Here is a 25090-nt window from a genome sequence, read left to right on the forward strand (position 1 = left end):
TTGTGCCGATGCCGACAACATATATGTAAAAATAAAAACCATGTACCTGAGTTACATATATAAAATGAAAGACCACAATACACAATACATTATGTCTCTGTATACATCCCTAAAGACCTAAATTGAATAAAAAATGATGAAACATTTAAGGATAAAGAGAAAGGGAAAAAAACGAAGGAAAGAAAAAAAAGTAGAGTTCATGAGAGGTTAAACCTTACATAAGGTTTGCCAAGTCTGCCCCAGTGTGTGGTGTGTATTGGAGTAGGATTGTCGGTAGGTTTTAAAACAGCAGGAGGTGAAGAATTAAGTACCATGTTTGGCTTCAGCCTGTCAACAGATATTTTGACTTGAGTGCCATTACCATTCTATTGTGAAATTTTTATCTGTTTTATAAAGCACATTGAAAGGACTAGTGTAGGGAGGGATGAAGGATGTGTTAATGTACTTTGGTGCATTTTTTTAAAAACAAAAATCCGAGCCTGCGAACTATCTGGACACCTTCGAGGAAATGAATCGCAGTTTATGTCATGTTTTCTTATTATTAATTAGTTTTAATCATTTTTTAGCTCCTTCGAAATGCTGGTGACATGACGATTTTTTCTTAAAAAATAAGAACAGTACTTACTTATGCTGACGTCTTCGTAAACATGTTGTGCTCTTATTTTCATCTCGTTGGGTATTTTTTTCGTCTGGTCTATAGTTTAGGCAAAATTTAAACAAACCTGTTTTTTTTTTTGTTTAGAGGAAAACGTGCCAGTCTGGCAATGAAGAAATGAATGAAACAAATTGTTGAGAAAATCGTAGGGTTCCTGATTAATGGTTATGCAAATTTGTCCTCTCATCTTTCTTTGAACATTCACTATTTGTGTGCTAAATACTTACCACCTCCACTACAGGAAGGAATCTACCTAGTACCTACCCATATACACTGTACTAGGCACAATCATAATATGAAATTAAACGGAAATGTTTTCAAAAAATACCTACTTATCGTTATTTATGGTGATCACAAAATACATTGCGCATGAATTTTGTAAGTTTACGTTAGTTAATGGATTTTGTTTTGATACAATTTCATTTTAAAGACGAAAAAAAAAGTTAACATATCGCCTCTGTATTCTAATGCGACGTGAAATATCATATCAAAAAAATGCGTCAAAATGACAAAAAATTGAACAAAAATTATACCAAAATTGAATTGAAATTCTGCAAAAATTACATGAAATAGGTACCTACTATTTTTAAAAAGAGTTAAAACTTGAATCTAAAAAATTACCAAATAAAGTTTCAATGTTTGAGAATAAACTTACACAAATACCTATAGGTACATTTTCGTTGGTATTTATGTGGAACCTGAAATTTTTTTGATCCATTTCTGATTTTGTTGCTGTATTGGAAATTAGGAGATAAAGTACTTATGTGAAAAGTTGATAAGCAAGAATCAGAAAAGACAAATTTGGTTGAAAAAAAACTGATTTTTTTTCAGGTAGACCGCGAGGTGAGATCTTTTTTAGTTTCAAATACACTTAAATTTGACAATATTTCAGATACGAGGAGAACTCACAGTGAAATATCGAAAAAATACAAATCATGTCAACTCAACCAACGTTTTTGAGTCATGTCCTTCGATTTTGCTCAATTTTTTTTTACAATATCTACCCACCCAGTAAGTAAGAAAGCCGCAATCAGTTTGGTCCCAGCCCCCTCAGGGGGGGGGCTTCCATTATTTTCACATTGTCTCGAGGTACTCAACTTCAGCAGCCCATTCCTCCAAAACTATGATACTTTGATCAAAACTGATTTCACAGTTCGAAAGTGCATTGAATTTTGAACTTTTTAAGTAGGTATTTTGAAATTTCCAAAAGTTGAAAGTTGAACTTTCAATTTGAATGTTCAAATTTCAAAATGGCGCTGTAAGTGGGAGCTACCGTTTAAAATTTTGAAAAAATTTCCGTAGATGTACATTTTGATACTTTTTGAATTGTATGTTTTCGGCGACGCTAAACACGAATATGACGTCAGATGCAAAATCAAGATTTCTTAACAGAACTGACATCTCAAACCTCAAACAGACGTCTTCGTCCTAGGTTAGCACCAGATATACTCAACTTCACCTAACATATCTTTCGCGTGAAATAGCGTATACCGCTGAACCGTAAGATGTACAAATGAATAAAATATTTTTGATTGGACCCATCCAGGCCCCCGGCACCTCCCCAAAGGGGGTCAAAATTCAAAAAAGTGTTTTGTTCGTGCGACACATGAAATAGTATGTTTTTTGTAACGCTGAATACGAATATGACGTCAGATATTCGATTGGACCCCATCCACGGCCCCCAGTACCTCCCCAAGGGGGGTTAAAGTCAAAAAAATGGTTTGACCCACGCGAAAAAACACCAGTTGTAAAAGAAAAAACCATTGGTAAACCAGTGGTAAACCAGTGGTAAACCAGTGGTTTCCATTAGTGGCATTGCTTTCCCACTGGTGATTAGTTACACCATTGGTGGCTATGGTGGCACCAATGGTTATCCAGTGGTTCTATTTGAATCACCAGTAGTACAGTATCACTGGTGCACATTTTCCCAGTGGTAATCATTTGTACCACTCATTTACCAATGGTAAATAAACATGGAATTTTTTAGAAGTACAAGAAGAGATGTATTTCTTTGATATGTAATATAAATGTGCCTAACTAATATCATTGTAGGTAAATTTCTTTCAAAAAATGAAGAAAACATTTTTTGTGAATTTTTTCAAATTTTTTCAAATCTTGCCAGTTTTTACTTTCAAGTAAAATTAGAAACTTGAAAAAAAATTAATGAAAATACTTCGACTTTTTAAAAATTGGGTCTCTTTCAAAAATATATGTTTTCAGTTTTCAGAATTGAGAGTGTATGGCATGGCATACATTTTGATATTTTTGAACTAATTTTTTGTAATTTTTAATTGACTTTTTTCCAATAATTAAAGCACAATTTTTTTTAATGATGTAAAAATTTTCCGACCCTCAGAATTTGGCACCTTAGGTATAACCCAACAACATAGTCACATACGTATAAGCAGTTTTTATTTTATAAAATCATGTACTTAACTTGAAATTTTTACAACCTAACAAATTCAGTATAAACCTTCTCACGCAAGGTGTAATAATCTATTGATCATAAACACAAAAAAAAAAAAAACTTGAAATTTTTTTTAAAGTCCAGAGTGCTGAAAATGGTATATAAACGCTTCAAACACCAAGTCTATCATCTTCCCCAGTGGCTCAGTAGGTTAGGCTAGGTAGAGTAGAAGGTAACAATGCGAGGGGTCCCGGGTTAGAATCCGACTCTGAGCAAGAAATTTTTTTTCATTTTTAAAATTTTTAAAAATTTTTTCAGGAAGAATCCTTTGTTCTAGGAGGGTTTACAATGGAAAAAACAATAACTGTGCTGCCGTAAATTTGTTTCAAAAACTATTTTCTATTCAAAAAAACGTACAAAATACCACTGGGAACAATTCCCAGTGGGGTTTTTACCACTGGTTCATGCCGAAAACACCAGTTGTAATACCACTGGTAATTTTCTTGGTTTTTACAACTGGTGTTTTTTCGCGTGGGGATTCGTGTCGTGGCACATGGAATAGTATGTTTTCGATATCGCTGAACACGAATATAGCCTTTGTTTTCGAAAATTGAAATAAAAAAGTTTACGTTATCAGATTTTGATAAGAAGGAAACCAATCGTATTTATAATGCACGTTTTTAAAATTAGTTTCAAGTTTGTGTTCAAGATACCTACCAAAGTTTTCGATTTTTCAATTCTTTTTTTTCAGTGTTACAGACACAAAGGAGTACCTGAAGCTCCGTACATGAGGTTTATCAAGTAACAAAGGCTATGTTCAGCGATATCGAAAACATACTATTTCATGTGTCGCACGAACAATAAGACACTTTTTTGAATTTTTACTCACTTTGGGGAGGTGCCGGGGGCCGTGGATGGGGTCCAATCAAAAATCTGACGTCATATTCGTGTTTAGCGTCGCCGAAAACATACAATTCAACATATCACATGCCCCAGATTTTCTTTTGAAAATTTCACCCAAAATGGGGGGGTGGAGGTGCTCCCCCTCCGTCAAGAGTCCCATCTCGAAACTTAAATATTTCGAAAAAGTATCAAAATGTACATCTATGGAAATTTTTTCAAAATTTTAAATGGTAGCTCTCACTTACAGCGCCATTTTGAAATTTGAACTTTCAAATTAAAAGTTCAACTTTCAACTTTTGAAAATTTCAAAATACTTGAAAAGTTCAAAATTCAATGCCCTTTCGAACTGTGAAATCAGTTTTGATCAAAGTATCATAGTTTTGGAGGAATGGGCTGCTGAAGTTGAGTACCTCGAAACAATGTGAAAATAATGGAAGTCCCCCCCCCACCCACTACCTGAGGGGGCTGGGACCCAACTGATTGCGGCTTTCTTACTTACTGGGTGGGTAGATATTGTAAAAAAAATTTGAGCGAAATCGAAAGACATGAACTTTCAAAATTGCCTTTTTTTGGTTGAATTGACGTGGAATGACCCAAAATTGAGCAAATTATGTACCTACCTATATAAAAATTGAATTGAAATTCTGCAAAAATCACATGAAATACTCACTATTTTTAAAAAGTGTAAAATCTAAATAAAATTTTTCTGAAAAGTACCATACCAAAAAATTTGACGAAAGTTTTATTTTGAAACGTTAAAAATGACCATAAATTAATGAAACGTCTACGGATAGAAAATAAAAGAAGCGTTCAAAATGCAACGAAACAACTAACAATTTAAACAACGATTCATACAAATATATTTGTTTGTACCTACTGCTGAAAAAGAGCCAAAGCTGAAATCTATAACAGTAATTATAATGTACGTTTGTAACGAAATCAGGTAATATATTTTATTGGAGGATAAATACAATTTCAACAACCATTTATGTACATACTATATTACCATGGTTTTACTTATTAAACGGGAAGATATCTTTTCTCACTAAAAGTAAAAATCGAACTGCAAATCGGTGTAGAATGCAGTGATCAACGTCAATAATTTTCAACTACATTATTGTATTAAACTGTTGAATATAATTATACATATAAGAACGAATAAAAATAAGTAGGTATAGTAGGTAGCTAGGTACCTATTGCAAAAATAAGAACATATTAGGTATGTCTATTTATCATTGCAGTACAAAAATTTGCAAACCATTTTTCAACTCTTTCATCATGGGTAAGTAAGAACTCAAAAACACAGAACACAAAGAAACCCCGAATTTAAATCTGCACACATTCAGATAGGTACTAATTATTGAAATCTAACTGCAACCAAACGATATGTGTATGTGACGGGCTAGATTACTTTTCGTGCGATATTTTCTGCCGCATAAGGCGCATTCGAAACGAGAGCCCTCCACATGTAAACGTTCATGCTTTGTTTTATTATGTACGTATTTAAATCGCTGGTTACATATGCCGCATTTGAAGTTTTTTTCTTTACTATGCATCCTTTGATGTGAAACAAGTTGGCTTTTGGAAGGAAAGCTTGTGCCACAGGTTTGGCAACGAAACGGTTTTTTATCAGAATGTACTCGCAAGTGCTGAATGATAGAAGTCCTATGGTTGAACATTTTCCCACAAACAGCACATTCGAAACAAGCGACCTCTGTATGCATATATCGTTCGTGCTTTAATTTAGTATGATTGTGCTTGAATCGTGCGCCGCAAATTTCGCATTTGTAAGGTTTCATTTCAGTATGAGTTGCTTGATGGGCAATGAGGCAGGATTCTTTAGCGAATGATTTTTTACATTTCGGACACAGGAATGGCTTCAAAATATGTTTTTGCTGATGCCATCTCCAAGAAGATTTACTGGAATACGTTTTATCGCAAATATTGCAACGGTATGGAGGTGAATCCTGCATCAATACTCCTCGTACCTGGAGGAAAAAAACTATTGAATTAATTTTGTGGCTATTACATATTTTGCAAGTTACAAGTACATGTACCTACTGTTCTTTCAAATGATTGTGTGTAGCCTAAATGAGGGGAAATAATATTTACCTACCTACCTATTTTAAAAAAATGGAAGATTCAAAGGTATGCGCCGTCCCTAGGCAGTCGGAAATTTGCCGCCCCCGCAAGACTTTTTGGCAGAATATTTGCAATTTCTGGGGGTGGGGGCGATTTTTGTTCAAAAGCGAAACTTTAACAATTGTAGTAAAAAGGAGTAGCCTTTAAAATTTCTGACAAAATAGCGAAGCTTTTGACAATTTTTTGAACAAAATCAGATGATCTGGATTTTTCGAAAAAAATCACAATTTATAACCATTTTAATAAAACTCAAAAAATTTTGTCAATTTTTAAAGTGCAAAAAATTTTTGATAATGTGTATTAAAAAAAACCACACAAACAAACGTGTAGAGAATTATTGGTAATTTAGAGTCAAAAAGCGAAAAGGAAAACTTCAGCAAAAATCAGCCCACCTTATAAAAAGTAATCAAATGCAAAAAAAAAAATCCCGCAATTTCTGAAGATGAGCGCGACTTTTTGGAATTTTTTACAAAAAAAATCAACACTTTTTAGCCATTTCGCTGAAAAACGAAAATTTTTTCATTTCTGAAAAAGAAAAGCGTTGACAAATTTTTGCAGAAAGGAGTGCTTTTTAGCTCAATTTCTGGCAAACAGTGAAACTTTTTTGAAATTTTTGAAAAAAATTAAGGTATAAACATTTCTAAGTTGTGAAATTTTTAACAAAATTGAGCTAAAAAAAAGTGAGAATTTTTGACAATTTCAGCAGAAAACTGTAAATAATGGTACACATGATTATTGGCTAAAAAATACGATTTTTCACAATTTTTGTGGAAAAAACGAAACTTTTGGACAATTTGGGGAAAAAATGAAAGTTTTTGGAATTTTCTGCAAAAAACCGCAGTCTTTGGCCGTTTTTTTGCAAAAGCGAAAATTTTTGTCAATTTTTGAAAAAGGAGAAATTTTTGAATATTGTTGTCAAAAAACAAGATACCTATTGACAATTTTAGCAAAATGCAAATTTTCTGTATTTTTCAGCAATGCTGCCAAAAAGCGAGAATTTTTGTGAATCTTCTGGCAAAAAAGCAGGCCTTCCTGGTAAATTATTGGGACAAAAATTATACTTCTTCCCAATTTTTGGTCAAACAAGCGGGACTGCTGGAAAACGTTTTCCAGCAGTCCCGCTTGTACTTCGAGGAAAAATTGGGCTGTTTTGGAATTTTCTGAAAAAAAACAATCTTTTGCCATTTTTCTAAAAAGCATAAAATTTTGACAATATTTGAGATTGGCCAAAAAAGCAAAACTTCCGAGACAATTTTTGGAAAGCATGAAAATTTTTTGAAGCCTTTTGCAAACGAAAAATTTAAACCATTTTTTTAAAAAGCAAAAATTTTGTCAATTTTTGAACAAAGCGAGAATTTTTGACGATTTTTGTCACAGGGCTAAAAAATGGGGGACTTTTTGGGCATTATTAGCAAAATAGTGATATTTTTGACAATTCCTGTCAAACAAGAGAAACATTTGAGTAATTTTTCGAAAACAAAGGTGTGACTTTTTAGTAGTAAAAAAGCAAAAAGGAGAAGTATCGATAAGGTCATTTTTTGGGCCCGGACAGTTATCGACTCGACCACTCTTAAAATGTTGTAATGAATATACCAAATACGAATCCGTGGTTAGTTGACCCAAAATGACCACTTTTTGAGCTCCAGGGGTTCTCAAGGTTGCGAATAAAGAAATAATTTTAGGAATCACTGAGAATTATTTTCAAAAACTTTTTTAGCGTAATATATCTGTTTGAACCTGATAAACGTCATGCGAGATGATTTTTCTATTTTTGACCCTCGAGTGGCAGAAATTGGGAGGTTTTGATTTTTTGAAAATTTTGGAACCCCCATTTTGGACCTACCCATTTGAGCCTCGCTAAAAAGCTTTCTACAGTTAATTAGTATCTGAAAGACGTCCATCTTACCAAATTTTTGAGCTCCATAAAATTTTGCGCTGGTACTCAAAAATCCAATTTTCCAATTTTTCACAATTTCGATATTTTGGGAACCCCTGAAAAACTAGAAACATGCGATTTGCGCCAAACGTAACCTTTTGAGGTATATATTCAACGTAATTTTGAACCCTTTTTTCAGAGCCCCCCACTTTAGGCACCCCTAAAAAAAAGAGTTTATACATATTTTTTAAAATAAATTGCAGAATTTATTTTTGAAACACACCAGCAAGTGCTCGATAATTTTTCATATGATTTTTCCTGTAACATTCAAAATTGAGCTATAGTACTTGCTAGTGTGTTTCAAATGTAAATTCTTCAAATTATTTGAAAAAATATGCATAAACGCCTTTTTTAGAGGTGCCTAAAGTGGGAGGCTCCAAAAAAAGAGTTCAAGATTACGAATATGCAGGGAGCTTAATTAAACATTTTCATTCGGAAAATTGAATATATACCTCAAAACGTTACGTCCAGGGGTTCCCAAAATATCGAAATTACGAAAAATTGGAAAATTGGATTTTTGAGTACCAGCGCAAAATTTTATGGAGCTCAAAATTTGATAATATGGACGTCTTTCAGATACTAATTAACTGTAAAAAGCTTTTTAGCGAGGCTCAAAGGGGTAGGTCCAAAATGGAGGTTCAAAAATTTTCAAAAAATCAAAACCTCCCAATTTCTGCCCCTCGAGGGTCAAAAATAGAAAAATCGTCTCGCATGACGTTTATCAGGTTCAAACAGATATATTACGCTAAAAAAGTTTCTGAAAATAATTCTCAGTGGTTCCTAAAATTATTTCTTTATTCGCAACTTTGGGAACCCCTGGAGCTCAAAAAGTGGTCATTTTGGGTCAACTAACCACGGATTCGTATTTGGTATATTTATTACAAGCTTTTAAGAGTGGTCGAGTCGATAACTGTCCGGGCCCAAAAAATGGCCTCATCGATAATTCCTCCTTTGTATAAAAATCAAAGTTTTGAAAATGTCAACTAAAAAAGAAGGCTTTTTGGTAATTATTGATTTAAAAAAATGATACTGATTTTGTCGCGATTTATGTTAGAAAAGTGAGAATTTTTGCAATTTTTCGTGTTAATAAAAAAAAAACGTGACTTTCGGGTAATTTTTGGCAACGAAGCAATTTTTTGCGGGAAAACTGACAAGATAATTTTTAGTTAAAAACGAGGTTTTCGGCAATTTTTACAAAAGGTGAGATTTTTCACTATATTTAACCGAATTCGAGACATTGACAACTTCAGCAAAAGACTGGCCGATAGAAGGCAGTGCATCCAGTTGTGAAAAAATAAAACATCGTACCTACGCTTGCGCAAATTGCATCGTTAGTCAAAGGTATATGACTTACCCAGTTGACCACATGCTAGCAAAAAGCTAGCGTTTTATTCACGTTTTGATAAGTTGCTAGCAATTTACTCGCTTTTTGTGGCCAGCAATAATTATCTCGCTAAAAGTAAGCGATTTTCTTGCAGTTTTTCGCTAGCAAATTCAATTCTAGCAATTTTCGAGCTGTTTTCCAGCGACTCTCAGCTAGCTTTTACTTCACTTTAACTTGCTCGCCTTATGCTAGCGTATTACTGGCGGATACTTGCTCGCAATTCTATGCTAGGACAGTTCAAGAAATATTCTCGCATATCTCAGCTAGCTTTTACTTCACTTCATACATGCTCGCCTGATGCTAGCGTATCACTGATGGATACTTGCTTGCAATTCTATGCCAAGAAAGTTCAAGCAATATTCTCGCATATCTCAGCTAGCTTTTGCCTCACTCTATACCTGCTCGCTTAATGCCAGCGTATCACTGACTAATATGTACCTGCTCACAGTTTTATGATAGGAAACTTCAGGTAATATTCTTGCATCTCTGAGCTTGCATTTACTTAGCTATCTGGCTCTAAAAAAATGTAAGCATATCTCTAGTTTCTGCATCTGGTGACTTGGCGTTTTCTTTGTAGTCAAATGATAGGAACGTGCTACCAGATCTTACGCATTTCTCACCAGTAAACCTTTTTCTGCGTTATTTATTGTAGCAAAATGCGAGCAAATATATTTTCCATCCCTCAGCGCGCATACAAAAATCATTAAAAATATTCCTGCATATGACAATAGGAGTAATTGCACCCCCCTCCCCCGCCGATCTTCCGGGGCAACTTTTTTCTTAAAGGGGACAACAAAATTTCATCAAATGGACATGGAAAGCTGTAGTTTACTCTACACTCCAATTTCAACACCCTCTGAAGACGACTTCAGGTGGGTTCAAGTCATTTTAGAGCCTCCAGTAGGCTTTTGAAACTTTAAATTCCCACAACATTAATTAATCAATTGGAGTTGGCAAGCTGAAATTTACTTCGCAGGTTTCAAATGGTTTTGAAGCTTCCAGCTACTTTTAGGAAATTCCAATTTTCCAAAAAACGCCATACAACCTTCGAAAATTCGCTGGAGGCTCCAAAACGACATGAAATCCACAAGCAGTCGACTTCGTAGCGTATTAAAATTAGTTTGCAGAATGAATTTCGACTCTCCATCTCAGTTTGATGAAATTTTGTGAAAATTTAAAGTTTCAAAAATCTGCTGGAGGCTTCAGGAATTTTCAAAGAGTCGCTGGAGGCTCCAAAACAACTTGAAATTCACCTGCAGTACTTCGTAGCGTATTGAAATTAGTTTTCAGAATAAATTTGAGCTTTACAACTTCAATTTGAGTTTCAAAAATCTGCTGGAGGCTCCAGAACTACTCAAAACAAGTTGAAACCGTTTCCCATCGATTTGGCATGTCGAAAATAGGGTATATCCCAAATGTCAGGTTTCTTGGTCAATTTGGTAAAATTTCGATTTTTTCTCACATTTTGGCCAAAATTTGATTTTTGAAAATTCACCGAAAATCGAAAAAGGTACTTTACCACTTGAAATTTTGACAGGTGATGAATTTTTGCATGATCTTTCGATCTACGTTTGTAAGGTTTGAAAAATTTCGTGAACGTCCTATGTTGAAACGCGAAATCTGCGATTTCGGCTGACCTTTCAATCAAAATTGCCGCCATTTTGTAAGTAAGGCCAATTTTTTTTCAGCAAGTTTGCTTTAAAATGTTCCTTAGGATGTCCCCCATGTAGAAAAAAAACACTAGTTCTTCAAATTTACTAGTAGTTTTTGCAAAAATACTACAGGTTTTTCAAAATTACTAGTAGTTTTTCAAACAACACTAGTGGTATGAAGTGGATTCCTAGCAGTAATTTATGAAAACCACTAGTGATATTTTTTCACTTGTAGTGGTACATCACTGCCTCAAAGAATTACTAGAAGTTCTAAGATTTACTACTAGTTTTTTGCATTGCATAGTAGTGGTATATGAGTAGTTTTTAAAGAGAATAACTAGTACTTGTACTCACTACTAGATCTTACAAAATACTAGTCTTCTTGCACCACAGGTCCAAAATGATTACTGTGATTGCTCATTACCACTACTAGTTTTTTGATTCATACTAGTAGTGAAATACACTAGTTTGGAAACAAAGTGATAAGTAATCCTATTCACTACTGGAACTTTCAAAATATTAGTCCTGTTCCACTACAGCCCTAAAGTGATCTCTGTGATTGCTCATTATCACTACTAGTGTTTTTATTAATACCAGTAGTGGTGTACACTTGTTTCGAAATGGTTTCTTAATAGCACCACTATGATTTCTGTTATTTGAGAAAATGTTATGATATTCTCAATGGGAAAAAATTTAAGGTGTTTTTTAATAAATGAATCCTAAGATTACATCAGATCTGAAGTTGATTGGTCACCTGCATTCTTTTTTATCCGTTGGTAGCGATTTTTTTATGCAACTCTGAGAGTAATACTTACTTCAAGTTTTTTGAAAAGTTTCGCAAAAATGTTTAAAATAATAGAAAATTTTTGGTGTTGAAATTTTCATGCTGGTAATATGTGGTATATTGTTTTTTTTCATAAATTTTTGATATACCTATTCTGGCTATTCTGAGCCAAAAAAGCCTAAAAACTACAAAAAGACCAACATATTGTGTAAAAATAGTAAATGAAAACCGTTTTTCTTGTTCCTCTAATTCATTTATTTTTATTTTTACAAGTAGGCTGGCTACTTCATTCCCCCCAAAAAATAAAAAATTCATGAAAATTTATGTTTTGCGCATGATATATGTGTATAAATACTGAAAAAATATTTTATTCGTTTTTTAAAATTCATTTTATTGTAATTTTTACTAGTACCCCACATTATCTGTAACTTCTAACTTGCTAAAATGGTCAATTTTGAACTTTTTTTTTTGAAAAATCATTAAAAATAGGTAGTGAAAATAATTTTTTGAGGCCACAATTTTTTTCAAAGATAGGTAAATGTTTTTTTGTTTTTTTAATGTCACCAAAATTTTTTTTATCAATTTTAATAAGCGTTTTCGTCTATGTACCCCATATTACCTGTATTTATCCTACTAGGATTTTCAAATACTAGTAGTAATTAGTATGCCAATTTAATACTCTTAGATAAAGTATCGAGCAGTTTCTTTATAAGCCGAATGTTTACCCAGTCGATCTATTTAAATCATCTTAAAAAAGATGAAATGTAAAGGTGAGTTAATTTTTGGAGGTGAAGGGATGCAGGGGTGTGGATAGTACATCAAGGAGCGGGGAGATGTGCGACCTCGAAGGTCCCGCAATTACCGCATTGTGATTGTAAGATCATATTACTGTATGTACTATAATACAATGTCTTACACTACTAGTAATGTAAAATCTTAAAGTAATTTTGTCATTTCACTACTAGTGATTTTTTTGAACCACTAGTGTGTTACTATGCTCATCATGAATAAATACTAGTAGTGAATTGGAACATAAACTTCTAGTCTAGTGACCCTACTAGTGGTAAATCACTTCTAGTCAAGTGACCCCTACTAGTAGTTAATTACTTCTAGTAATCATTATTTTACTAGTGTTAAAAAGTGTTCCAATTCACTACTAGTATTTTTTTGTATTTTTTTTGTGCTCAACTAGTAGTTTTTTTCTACATGGGCCCCTTTAAGGAAAAAGTTGTCCCGGAGGATCGGCAGGGGGTGCAATTACTCCCATTGCCGTGGACTAAAATGTTGTTCAAATGTTTTTGAAATTTTTCATTTTCATGGTTTGTTTGATACTTCATTTTCAAATTTTAAATTTTGACAATTTTTCTATTTAAAAAAAAACAACTTCATTTTTTATTTAATAAAGAGATTTTTCAACCTAAGCGCTAGCATAATGCTAGCGAATTGCTAGTGTCGATCTCTCTCATGGTATAGTTTGCTACTCTTAGATAAAGTGTGTCATCAAGTTGAATATAAGCTCAAGGTGGTATCTTGTTGAAAAGTAAGAAGAGTGTGACATCACTCTTCTTATACTATCCCAAGATGCTAGCGTTATGCTACCTCTGAGCTGGGACAGTCGCCTAATTTTTGGAATTTCCTGGAAAACTACCACTTGTTAAAGGTAAACACCCAGAATTTTTAAAAATTAATTAATAGCAATTACTTTACTGATCAAAGTTTTTCTACGCTAGCAAAATGCTAGCTTCTTGCTAGCATAATTTGCGCTAGCGTAAATGGTGCCGGAATATGAGACACTTTTTGCAAAAATTGCTAGCAAATCAGTCGCGATTTAGTCGCATGTACGTAGCAGAATGCAGAGCAAAGTGCCAACAAAATGCTAGCTTTGTGCCAGCTACGTGCTAGCTATTTGTGCACAATTCTGCTACTCTAATGCGACCTAATCGCAACTGATTTGCTAGCATTTTTTTAAAAAAGTGTCTCAAATTCCGGCACCATTTACGCTAGCACAAAATTTGCTAGCATTTGGTCAACTGGGTAGATGTACTAACCTTTTTTGGAATGCTGTCGGAGGTTTGTATCGTGATAGCTACGTTAGGGAGTTCTTTTTTCTTTTTAATAGAGCGAGTAGACCGTCCCTCAACTCCTTTTTCTCGAGGTTTTGAGTACCCAGCTGAAGAAGAGGCCTGTCCATTGCGCTAAAATGATCAAAAATGAATGTTGTGCTGAAAATTTAATTGGCCTGAAGCAGAAAGCTAATTGAAAGCATACCAGTTATTCTTACCTGGCACACATTTAGCTCATCATTACAGTTTGGTCGTTGGGTTGTCATTTGCTCTTGTTCCATCCGCTGTGTTTGCCCCACGTGAGCTTTATCGAAATGTTCATTATTTGAACTGGTAACGGTATAACTCCTATGTCTGTAAACAAAAAATTAAAAATCTATAAAAATATAATTTATTACAATGTTGATATAAAAAAAATGCATTTAGGTATCGCTTACAACTGATAGTTAATTTGAGAATTGACAGAAATATCACTGACAACCTCATTGTCGTCGAGTATTACGTTGAAGAACACACAATCGGCCGCTTTCGTCGGATCAGAAAAACAGTTCTGTAAATCTTCTGAGGTGGGATCTAGTAAACAATTTCGTGAAATTTTTAATATGAAGCAATCTATACCTAATACATATGAAATCCTGTAGGTCAAGTTTTTTATGTGTACATTTTTTTGGAACAAAATCATTTTATTTACCCTGCACAAAAAACTTACTTACCATCTTCAAAACGTTGTTGATATTGAACTTCTGCGTTGCAACTACCGCCATCCTCTAATTTTTTTGGGGAGCTGAGAGCGTTCAAATTTGGAAATTGATCATCTTCATCAATACGTTCCTCATACGCTTCTGAGAAATAAAAATACAAATTACATTGTGATAGGTAATTAGAAGCCTATATAACCTTGTTCCTTCTTTTGAGAAATGAGAGAACCATTACCAATTTTGCCCCCGCCCCTCTGTTTTAAAGATCTATCCGGTATGTAGGTAATTAAGAGATGGTGAGAAATCGATATGCTATGTTATACCTATAGATAGGTTGGTAACTATAGGGTATAGGTATGGTATACTTTTATTAATTCAATTTTTTTTCATTTTCTACTCGTTGATACCTAACTTGGGTATTCAACCTTAAAATGGAACTTTTTCCAATAGTTAATTAAGGGTTTTGAAAGGCTTTTTGGTGATATAGGTGATATCATAAAAATCAGTGTTGCTATATACTTTTTTCTTACGAAAAATTAGCTCAAAAAGTTTCAAAACGTAGTTTTCATATCGTTCCGACTCTCAAAATTGCATGTTGAAAGCCCGTTCTTTTGAATGACTGTGCAGCCTATGTAGTTTTCGTATTGTTCCGATTCTTAAAAATTCTGAAAAAAAAAATATATTATGGACAACTTTTCATGCTGAACAACATATTGAAAAATTGGGATGGCATTAAGTATGTCGTAAAGTGGATTTTAAAAAATTGAAGGTTTGCGAAAAATGCGATTTGTTGATTGAAAACATGAAAAAAATGTTTTGACTGGTGAAGTTGATCCATTTTGACCTCTATTTTTACGTATCCGTAGAAAAAATTGAAAAAACCCCTTCAGTCGTTGAAATGAACTCGATCACAAAAAAATCAAAATTCGAAAAAATTCAAAAAGTAAACGAATTTTAATTTTGTTTGCCATGAGTGGTGTTTTTATCAACTTTTTCATGAAATAAGTACGTCAGTAAGAGGTCAAAATAAGACGACTGATTAAATTTAAACTTTTTTTTTGATGTTTGAATTTGAGAATTCAATTTTTTCGAATTTTGATTTTTTTGTGATCAGTTCATTCATCAAGTATTTAGGTTTTTTCAACTTTTTCAACGGATAAGTTAAAATAAAGGTCAAATGGGCCAACTTCACCGGTCAAAACTTTTTTTCATGCTTTAAATCAAAAAATCGTATTTTTTCGCAAACTTTAAATTTTTTTAAATCGACTTTACGACATGGTGTCATCCCAATTTTTTAATATGTTGTTCAGCATAAAAAGTTGTCTATAATATATTTTTTTCAGAATTTTTGAAATTCGGAACAATGTAAAAACTACGTTTTGAAATTTTTCGCGCCGATTTTTTGTACAAAAAAGAAGTGGCAACACTGATTTTTATGACATCACCAAAAAGCCTTTCAAAACCATTACTATTGGAAAAAGTTCTATTTTGATAGGTAGGTATCGCGGTTATCGAGTAATCCACTGCTGAAATGGATGATATTTAAAGTTCAAAGAAAACTTTGACACCCTCTAGCAGCCTTTAAACAAGGTCTAGAGAGCTGTGGTTTGCGTCATTGGAGATCCCTTCAAAAGGTCTTTCCACAGGAAAAATTTCAAAAAAATCGCCGACCGTCCATACCACTTTTTGGTCGAATTGGCGTGAAATGACCCGTATGCAATACCTACTAATCTTTTTTAGAGTGCTCCTCAGATAGTCGTATATTTGTAGTTGTACATATTACAACGATCATCGTTCGACTTTTCTACGAATAAGATTCAGTACCTAACTAAAAAGTAACTAGACAGACAGCTAAGCAAAGCTTAGCTGCAAAGTGTGCGTAGCTAGCTGCCTTTTCTACAGCTATAACCGTTATTACATCTAGGTAGTGCATAAGTGAATCAACCATGTCACAGTGATGAGAATTTTTGAAACTCTCACTGCTTCAAAATAATAATTGTTTTTCAGTGTTTTCATATTTTCCAAATTACAATAGGTATTTCAGAATAATTTATAAGCTTGTATTGCTTCTAAATTAAGAAATTTCTAGTTGTTTTTCATAGTTTGCATTGTTTTAAAATTTACAAAATTTCAAATCAATTTCCCGAATTCCCCATCGCTAAGTACAATTTCATAAAGTTTTCAATAAATTTTCAGAATTTTGCAATGCTGCTGAGTTAGGAAATTTGCAATCAATTTTTAGAATTCACATTGCCTCTAAATAGTCAAATTTTGAATAATTTTTCAGAATTCTTATTGTCTTTAAATTAAAAAATTTCAAATTCAATTTTCAAGTTCATATTGTCCACAAATTGTAAAACACTCAATTTTTGGAATTCACATTGCCTCCAATTTTTCTGAATTCTCATCTTCTTCATAAATATTAGGTACAATACTTATTTCATATAATTTTCAAGTTCACATTACCTGCAACTTACAGAACTTTTAATCAATTTTTGGAATTCTCAGCGTCTCTAAATACAAATTTTCATATTATTTTTTTTAGGATTTCCATTGTCTTCAAATTTATATATTTTCAAACCAATTTTCAGAACTTGCTTTTTATTCTAAATTAAGAATTAAATCTTATAAAATATGTTAAGAATTTGCATTGCCTCTAAATTACACGAAAAAAATATTGGTAATTTTTAATAAAAAAATTAACTAAATACTGTTATTTAGCACAATTAAGTACCAGATCCCATTCAATAATTTTTACTGTAATCGTATAGTAAAAATTATCATTTTAACCCTTAAAGACCCAGGCTAATCCTGAGATGTTGTGTGAAAATGCTTTCAATTTCCTGAATTAGATCATCACAAGCATCACTTTAACCTACAGTTTGCCCCCCAGCCCCTTAAAGCTGTCTCGTAAAAGCCGTACCAATTTATTTGATTTTCCTTGAAAACCGAGAAAGCAAAAACCCCAATGAGGTCAATCATGGAACTGAATGATATAGTATCATTAGGTGTACTGAATGAGTGAAAGCATATCCCCAAAGAACACCCCACCCCTTTTTGGGGGGCAAATTTTCAAAAAAGTTGGGATAAAAAAATTGGACCCATGCTCCATTTTTGGATAAACATATTGATGGTAGACCCTTCACAAAATGAAATCATGAAAGGTGTGAAAATGGTGGACCAGAGCGATTTTTTGAAAATTTGATTCGCTTGTCTCGATAAAAACCTGAAAAAACAGAGCATGAATACGCAAAGTACATAATATGGGAAATATTATCAAGTAGGCTTGAAATGACAGAAACAAGAATTGAAAGGAACACAGATGCTTTTAACAGCACATAAGTTCAGATAATCTACAATCCACCCATCAAATCTGTTTATCACTCCGTGGATATTCTTTCTCGATATTTGTCACCAAATAGTTACATCCTACAAAGGTTAGCAGTATGATTGTTTTTCTGCAGAAATATCGAAATAGGTTTATCAACTACTTTGAAAAGCTTTACACAGTCAAATTGCAGCACTCCCTGGCATTTCATAATGTTCAAGCATTCATGAAGAAGTCACTATCCCTTCCCAATCATAGATAATGTAGTTCTACATCATGAAAATTGCACGAGCAGAAGTCGTCGTTTACAATCATGAGATTGTGTCTAGCTTATGACTACAGGATTCAGGGGATTTGAGATTCAGTAAAAAGCTTTCAACTGTTGTTCAACCACAACTCTGAACTTTTGAATGTTTTGAGAAATTCCTGCTGAAGTTGATATTCTTTCTCGATATTTGTCAACAAATAGTTACATCCCGCAAAAGGTTAGTGGTACAATTGTTTTTCTGCAGAAGTATCGAAATAGGCTCATCTACCACTTTGAAAAGCTTTACACTGTCAAATTGCAGCTGTCTCTGGCATTTCATAATGTTGAAGCATTCATGAAGAAGTCACTATCCCTCCCCGATCGTTGATAGTGAAGTTGTACATCTTGAAAATTGCTTGAGCAGAATTCGTTGTTTCCAATCATAATATTTCATGATGTTGAACTACACTATCAATGATCGAGGAGGGATAGTGACTTCTTCATGAATGCTTCAACATTATGAAATGCCAGAGACAGCTGCAATTTGACAGTGTAAAGCTTTTCAAAGTGGTAGATAAGCCTATTTCGATACTTCTGCAGAAAAACAATTGTACCACTAACCTTTTGCGGGATGTAACTATTTGTTGACAAATATCGAGAAAGAATATCAACTTCAGCAGGAATTTCTCAAAACATTCAAAAGTTCAGAGTTGTGGTTGAACAACAGTTGAAAGCTTTTTACTGAATCTCAAATCCCCTGAATCCTGTAGTCATAAGCTAGACACAATCTCATTTTTCTGCAGAAGTATCGAAATAGGCTCATCTACCACTTTGAAAAGCTTTACACTGTCAAATTGCAGCTGTCTCTGGCATTTCATAATGTTGAAGCATTCATGAAGAAGTCACTATCCCTCCCCGATCGTTGATAGTGAAGTTGTACATCTTGAAAATTGCTTGAGCAGAATTCGTTGTTTCCAATCATAATATTTCATGATGTTGAACTACACTATCAATGATCGAGGAGGGATAGTGACTTCTTCATGAATGCTTCAACATTATGAAATGCCAGAGACAGCTGCAATTTGACAGTGTAAAGCTTTTCAAAGTGGTAGATAAGCCTATTTCGATACTTCTGCAGAAAAACAATTGTACCACTAACCTTTTGCGGGATGTAACTATTTGTTGACAAATATCGAGAAAGAATATCAACTTCAGCAGGAATTTCTCAAAACATTCAAAAGTTCAGAGTTGTGGTTGAACAACAGTTGAAAGCTTTTTACTGAATCTCAAATCCCCTGAATCCTGTAGTCATAAGCTAGACACAATCTCATGATTGTAAACGACGACTTCTGCTCGTGCAATTTTCATGATGTAGAACTACATTATCTATGATTGGGAAGGGATAGTGACTTCTTCATGAATGCTTGAACATTATGAAATGCCAGGGAGTGCTGCAATTTGACTGTGTAAAGCTTTTCAAAGTAGTTGATAAACCTATTTCGATATTTCTGCAGAAAAACAATCATACTGCTAACCTTTGTAGGATGTAACTATTTGGTGACAAATATCGAGAAAGAATATCCACGGAGTGATAAACAGATTTGATGGGTGGATTGTAGATTATCTGAACTTATGTGCTGTTAAAAGCATCTGTGTTCCTTTCAATTCTTGTTTCTGTCATTTCAAGCCTACTTGATAATATTTCCCATATTATGTACTTTGCGTATTCATGCTCTGTTTTTTCGGGTTTTTATCGAGACAAGCGAATCAAATTTTCAAAAAATCGCTCTGGTCCACCATTTTCACACCTTTCATGATTTCATTTTGTGAAGGGTCTACCATCAATATGTTTATCCAAAAATGGAGCATGGGTCCAATTTTTTTATCCCAACTTTTTTGAAAATTTGCCCCCCAAAAAGGGGTGGGGTGTTCTTTGGGGATATGCTTTCACTCATTCAGTACACCTAATGATACTATATCATTCAGTTCCATGATTGACCTCATTGGGGTTTTTGCTTTCTCGGTTTTCAAGGAAAATCAAATAAATTGGTACGGCTTTTACGAGACAGCTTTAAGGGGCTGGGGGGCAAACTGTGGGTTAAAGTGATGCTTGTGATGATCTAATTCAGGGAATTGAAAGCATTTTCACACAACATCTCAGGATTAGCCTGGGTCTTTAAGGGTTAATAAATTTTGCTATAGGTACCAATAGTAAAAATCATTTTGTTTTAATAATTTTTACTAATTCATGATAATAAAAATTACATGTTTCAATTGTACAAAAATTAGTTTAGTTACTCATTTTGAAGTAATTTTTAAATTATAAGTAAAAAGTTAAAAATTATTCATGTTAAGGTAGTTCTTACTGTATGGCTATAGGTAGACAAATAACTCAATTTCAGCATTATTTTCCCCCCATTATCATGTACTACATTAGGTAACTCCAAAGCATTTACCTATCCAATTTTCCTACGAAAAATCTGTCACCTACCTACTTACCTCACGGGGATTCGAACCTGGGTCCCTAAATTTCCTATTCCTACCTACATGCCCTAACCACTCAGCCACGAATTCACTACGAGGGTTAGGGCATTAAAATAATATATTTGTTTGGTAAACGCCCCACCAAACCACTCCCACTTGGAATTCACAGCTAACAGACCGGGGATGTAACAGGGTACAATGAAACACAGCTGGTGATGGAATAGACTGGGGGTATAGCAGGGTACAATGAGCGGCAGGTGTTCTACAAGTCCCCTTTTCCCTTTTTTAGGATTTAATGCATTAAAATAATGAACTAAAATTGCAATTACTCAGCAATTACCCATCCGAATTGAATGAAAATTAATCTATTCCCTCCGCCTTAATGATTCTCAAATGGTGTCCAATAGGTACAAAAAACGGTTGGATAGCTTAAGAGAACATTCATTGTAATTGAAATTTCAATTTCTCAAAGCGAAACCAATAGTGTGCTACGCACACTAAAAATATGGTAAAAATTCTGAAATTTTTGAAACGTTAGGTATATAAAATTAAACTGAACGAGTATGGTGGTTGGGTAGGTGTACGTTGTAGTCAAACAATTTTCTCATTTCTTGCTTCTTCAAGTAGGTACTAGGTACAAATAAGTATTTACCTATACTTACTAACCTTTTTCGTAATGTTTTGTAGGCAGTGCCTCCGTAATACAAGAGCTGTTGTCCTGTTTTTCTGAATAATAAATGGTCACTATTTGGTGGCGAGTATTTTCTGCTATGTTTCTGTCGATTTCTGCTGGCACAACTGAAGAAAAAAAATGAATAAAGTTAGATCCCAAAGTTGCTTCATCACTTGAACGTATAATCTGGTTCCAGATGAAAAGTGCTAATGAGCCTACCATCCTTAAATCGCCCTGAAAGGGGCAAAATATAAGCGAGAGAATTCAAAAGATCAAATTTACTCCTCTAACAGAAAACACCTCACATCACGATAGACCTGAGTACTTGAACGAATAAACTTATCTGATCATGAAAAATATAAGAATCATACGGTACTAACCATTGCATCTCTCGTCCAGTCGCTTGATTCTTTTTCTCAATTTGGCTACAGTATCTTCGAGATGAGAACATCGTTTTCTTAATTTGAAAATTTCAAATCGAGAACATTTTGTTTGCTGTTGACTCTGTTTAACTTTGAGTTTTCTCTTCAACTCCAATTTTTTTGCCTTGGTAGGAACGTCATCGTCATAATTACTCGTGATGTCTCTAAAATTCCTGCAGAATTGCTTATTTGAAGCATCGGTGGTAGTATCATCTAAATACGAAAGCAAAATTATAAAATCATCACAGTCATCAAAGACGTGATAATTGCTGTAAGGTTACTAAAGCACATTATGATAAAAAAATGAAATGTGTTTTACTTTGAAAGACAGAGCTGTATATCGCATTTTTCGATGTATTTTTATCCAACGTTGGGTTAGAAATGTTGATAGAATTGCCTACGTCTTTATCTTTCTTTAATAGCTCTTCAATTTCGTAAGGCTCACTGAAATTATGCATTGTCATAACAACCGATCCGAATAAAACATCAAAAACGATCGTTTTTCAAGCAAGTTTACTAAATGGGAAGTAAGTACACAACGATTCTATGTTTTAAAACTCATCTGTATCACTTATGCAAACGCAACACAATCACTGTTTGAATATTCCTTACAACATTATGCATGCGGATACGGTCTGATTATTACATAATATTGACAAGAACATGGTATTATGCACTTTTCACGATAAAGTAGTGTACAGTTCACAACCAGTTCTCTTCGAACGTCTGATTCACGAAGTCACACCCTTTTAAAAGATACATTCGGGGTATTCGGGGGAAATAACTCTTTCTTTTTCTGCATACTTCTGAATAGGCTATTCATTTTCGAAACCCTTTCTTCGGTACCTTTGTACAGGGTGCCCAGAAATATCGAGTACCTCAAAGAAAGTTTTCTGCCAAATACTTGAGATTGGTCACAGTGAATGATAATAATGATAGCACATGATTGGTTGTTGAACTGGAGAGATAATATTCCACCAATCATATGCATATATTTCACGTTACCAATGAAAAAATAGATACATACGATTGGTGGAATCTTATCTCTCCAGTCCAACAACCAATCATGTGCTATCATTATTATCATTCACTGTGACCAACCAAAGTGTTTTAGTAGAAAACTGTTTTAGGGGTACTCGATATTTCTGGGCACCCTGTACCTACATCTTTCTAAGTAGGTACCTACCAAATAAATGCTACGATTTTCCAAAGAAATCAGCTGGCTAAGTAATATATTTGACAACATCGTAGGTCAATTTTCAACTTTTTTTTCAATTTGAAAGAATTGTGCAATAAAAGGGGACGAAACAACCTTGAATGAACCATCGCAAAAGTTTGAGGTTTTGTTTTCCAATAATCAACTCTTTTTGTAACGTGGTATTAAAGCTGAAAGTTTCAAAGTTTGAAAATAAAATTACACAAAAGCAAACCTATTAGTAGGTACATTTTCGTATGTAATTTATGTAAGTAGAACCTGAGAAATTTCATGATTCACTTCTAATTTTGTTGCTGTATTGGAAAGTAGGGGATAGGTACTTATGTGAAAAATTGAGAAGTAAGAATCAGCAAAGGAAAATTTGGTTGAAAAAAATTGAATTTTTCAGGTAGACCGTGAGCTGTGGTCTTTTTCAGTTTCAAATTCGAGTACTTGAATGTAACAATATTTCAGGTACGAGGACCATTTAAATTACAAATGCCGCGTACAAAAACGGAAAAAGTGGACGTATCACCTCTGTATTGTAAAGATAAGTATCTACAAATCAAAAAATTACATAAAATTGAACAAATTTATATCAAAATTGAATTGAAATTCTGCAAAAATCACGTGAAATACCTATTTACTATTTTTGAAAAGTATAAAATCTAAATGAAATTTTCCCGAAAATTAGAAAAAAAAATCGACTAAAATTTTGTAAAGCAAAAATGACCATAAATTGATGAAACATCTCAGAATTTGAACGAAATTTTCTGAAAATTGCGTACATAATGAATCATTTTCAATAAAATTGTTTGAACGCCATCAAAGTAAAACAAAATTTGTCAAAAATTAGGTATACTTATCTAGGATCTTAAAATCTGTGCAATGGGCATTAATGTGACTAAAAAATGTCAGAAATTGGTGAAATTTTATTGTTAATCTTGGATGAACTCAACAACAATTGCTTAAAATATCATTTGTAGTCAAAATTTATTCAGTAAAATATTGTAAAAATCAAAAATATGTTTTGTCGTTCAATGAGAATAGTAGGGGAAAAAAAGAAAGAAAATAAAAATAACCTTATCTAATTCGAATCGTGATTCAAATAACGAAAAAAACGCTGGCGGTGTAGGTTGTGCCAGTTTTGAAAATATAATTGTTTTCATGTTTTCCCCTGTAGCCCAGTCAAATACCAGAAAAAAATAGGTGAACCCGAACATTATTGCGATCAAAGGTTTTTTTGATAAATATTGTCTAGGGTGGTATGCTGAACAACATACTAAAAGTCCCCGCTCCTACCCCACGAGCTAACCCCCCCCCCGTGAATTAAAGTCCCCAAAATCAGTTTTTCGTCAAGAACTCCTGAAATATTACATTTTGAGTAAAATGAGCTCAGTGATCATTTCATCTCCTCTCCAATACCTACCTAATGAGATATCGACAAACTCCCTAACCTCAAGGGGGTGGCGCTACGACCCCTCAATGTGACGTGATTTTAATAATTTTACATTTTATGACTTGGGACTTGTAACCTGTTCTGATTGATAAAATGAAGTCAAACTTGGGGAATGAATTCTTTTGGGAGCTAGAGTTGATCTCTGGAGTGGGGAGGGGCAAAGTTGAAAATTACAGAAAGGTCATTTTTTTGGAGGGACATAACATGATCCCAAATGGATGAAAAGGGTCCAAAATCATACCATCGGACAGTACCCTATCTGTGATCAACATATCCAAATTTCAGCTTCCTAGGTCATCCCCACTCCATTTAAAGCGGAATTAAGGTGAAAATCCCCTTATTTTGCCCCTATTTTCGGTTTTTTCCATCTTAATAGGAGTGGGGATTACCTAGAAAACTGAAATTTGGATATGTTGATCACAATGGAAATACTGTCTGATGGTATGATTTTGGACCCTTTTCATCCATTTGGGGTCATGTTATGCCCCTCCAAAAAAAATGACCTTTCTGTAATTTTCAACTTTGCCCCTCCCCATTCCAGAAGTTAACTCTACCTCTCAAAAGAATCCCATTCCCCAAGTTTGACTTCATTTTATCAATTAGAACAGGTTACGAGTCCCAAGTCATAAAATGTAAAATTATTAAAATTACGTCACTT

The 25090-nt window shown here is 33.8% G+C and overlaps 1 protein-coding gene across 1 annotated transcript; it reads right to left on the reverse strand.

The window, feature by feature from the left end:
• Positions 1-4725: 4725 nt before the first annotated feature.
• Positions 4726-24299, reverse strand: LOC135843340 (zinc finger protein 3-like). Its single transcript, XM_065361185.1, has 8 exons — positions 22098-24299; positions 21737-21991; positions 21350-21481; positions 14640-14768; positions 14364-14499; positions 14145-14280; positions 13912-14058; positions 4726-5953 (listed from the first exon to the last, which is right to left on the reverse strand). Exons 1-8 carry the CDS (start codon positions 22240-22242, stop codon positions 5333-5335), a joined length of 1701 nt encoding a protein of 566 aa, XP_065217257.1. The 5' UTR covers positions 22243-24299; the 3' UTR covers positions 4726-5332.
• Between the last annotated feature and the right edge of the window lie 791 nt (positions 24300-25090).

Source organism: Planococcus citri, chromosome 4 (assembly GCF_950023065.1).
Source record: "Planococcus citri chromosome 4, ihPlaCitr1.1, whole genome shotgun sequence".
NCBI classification, from domain to species: domain Eukaryota; kingdom Metazoa; phylum Arthropoda; class Insecta; order Hemiptera; family Pseudococcidae; genus Planococcus; species Planococcus citri.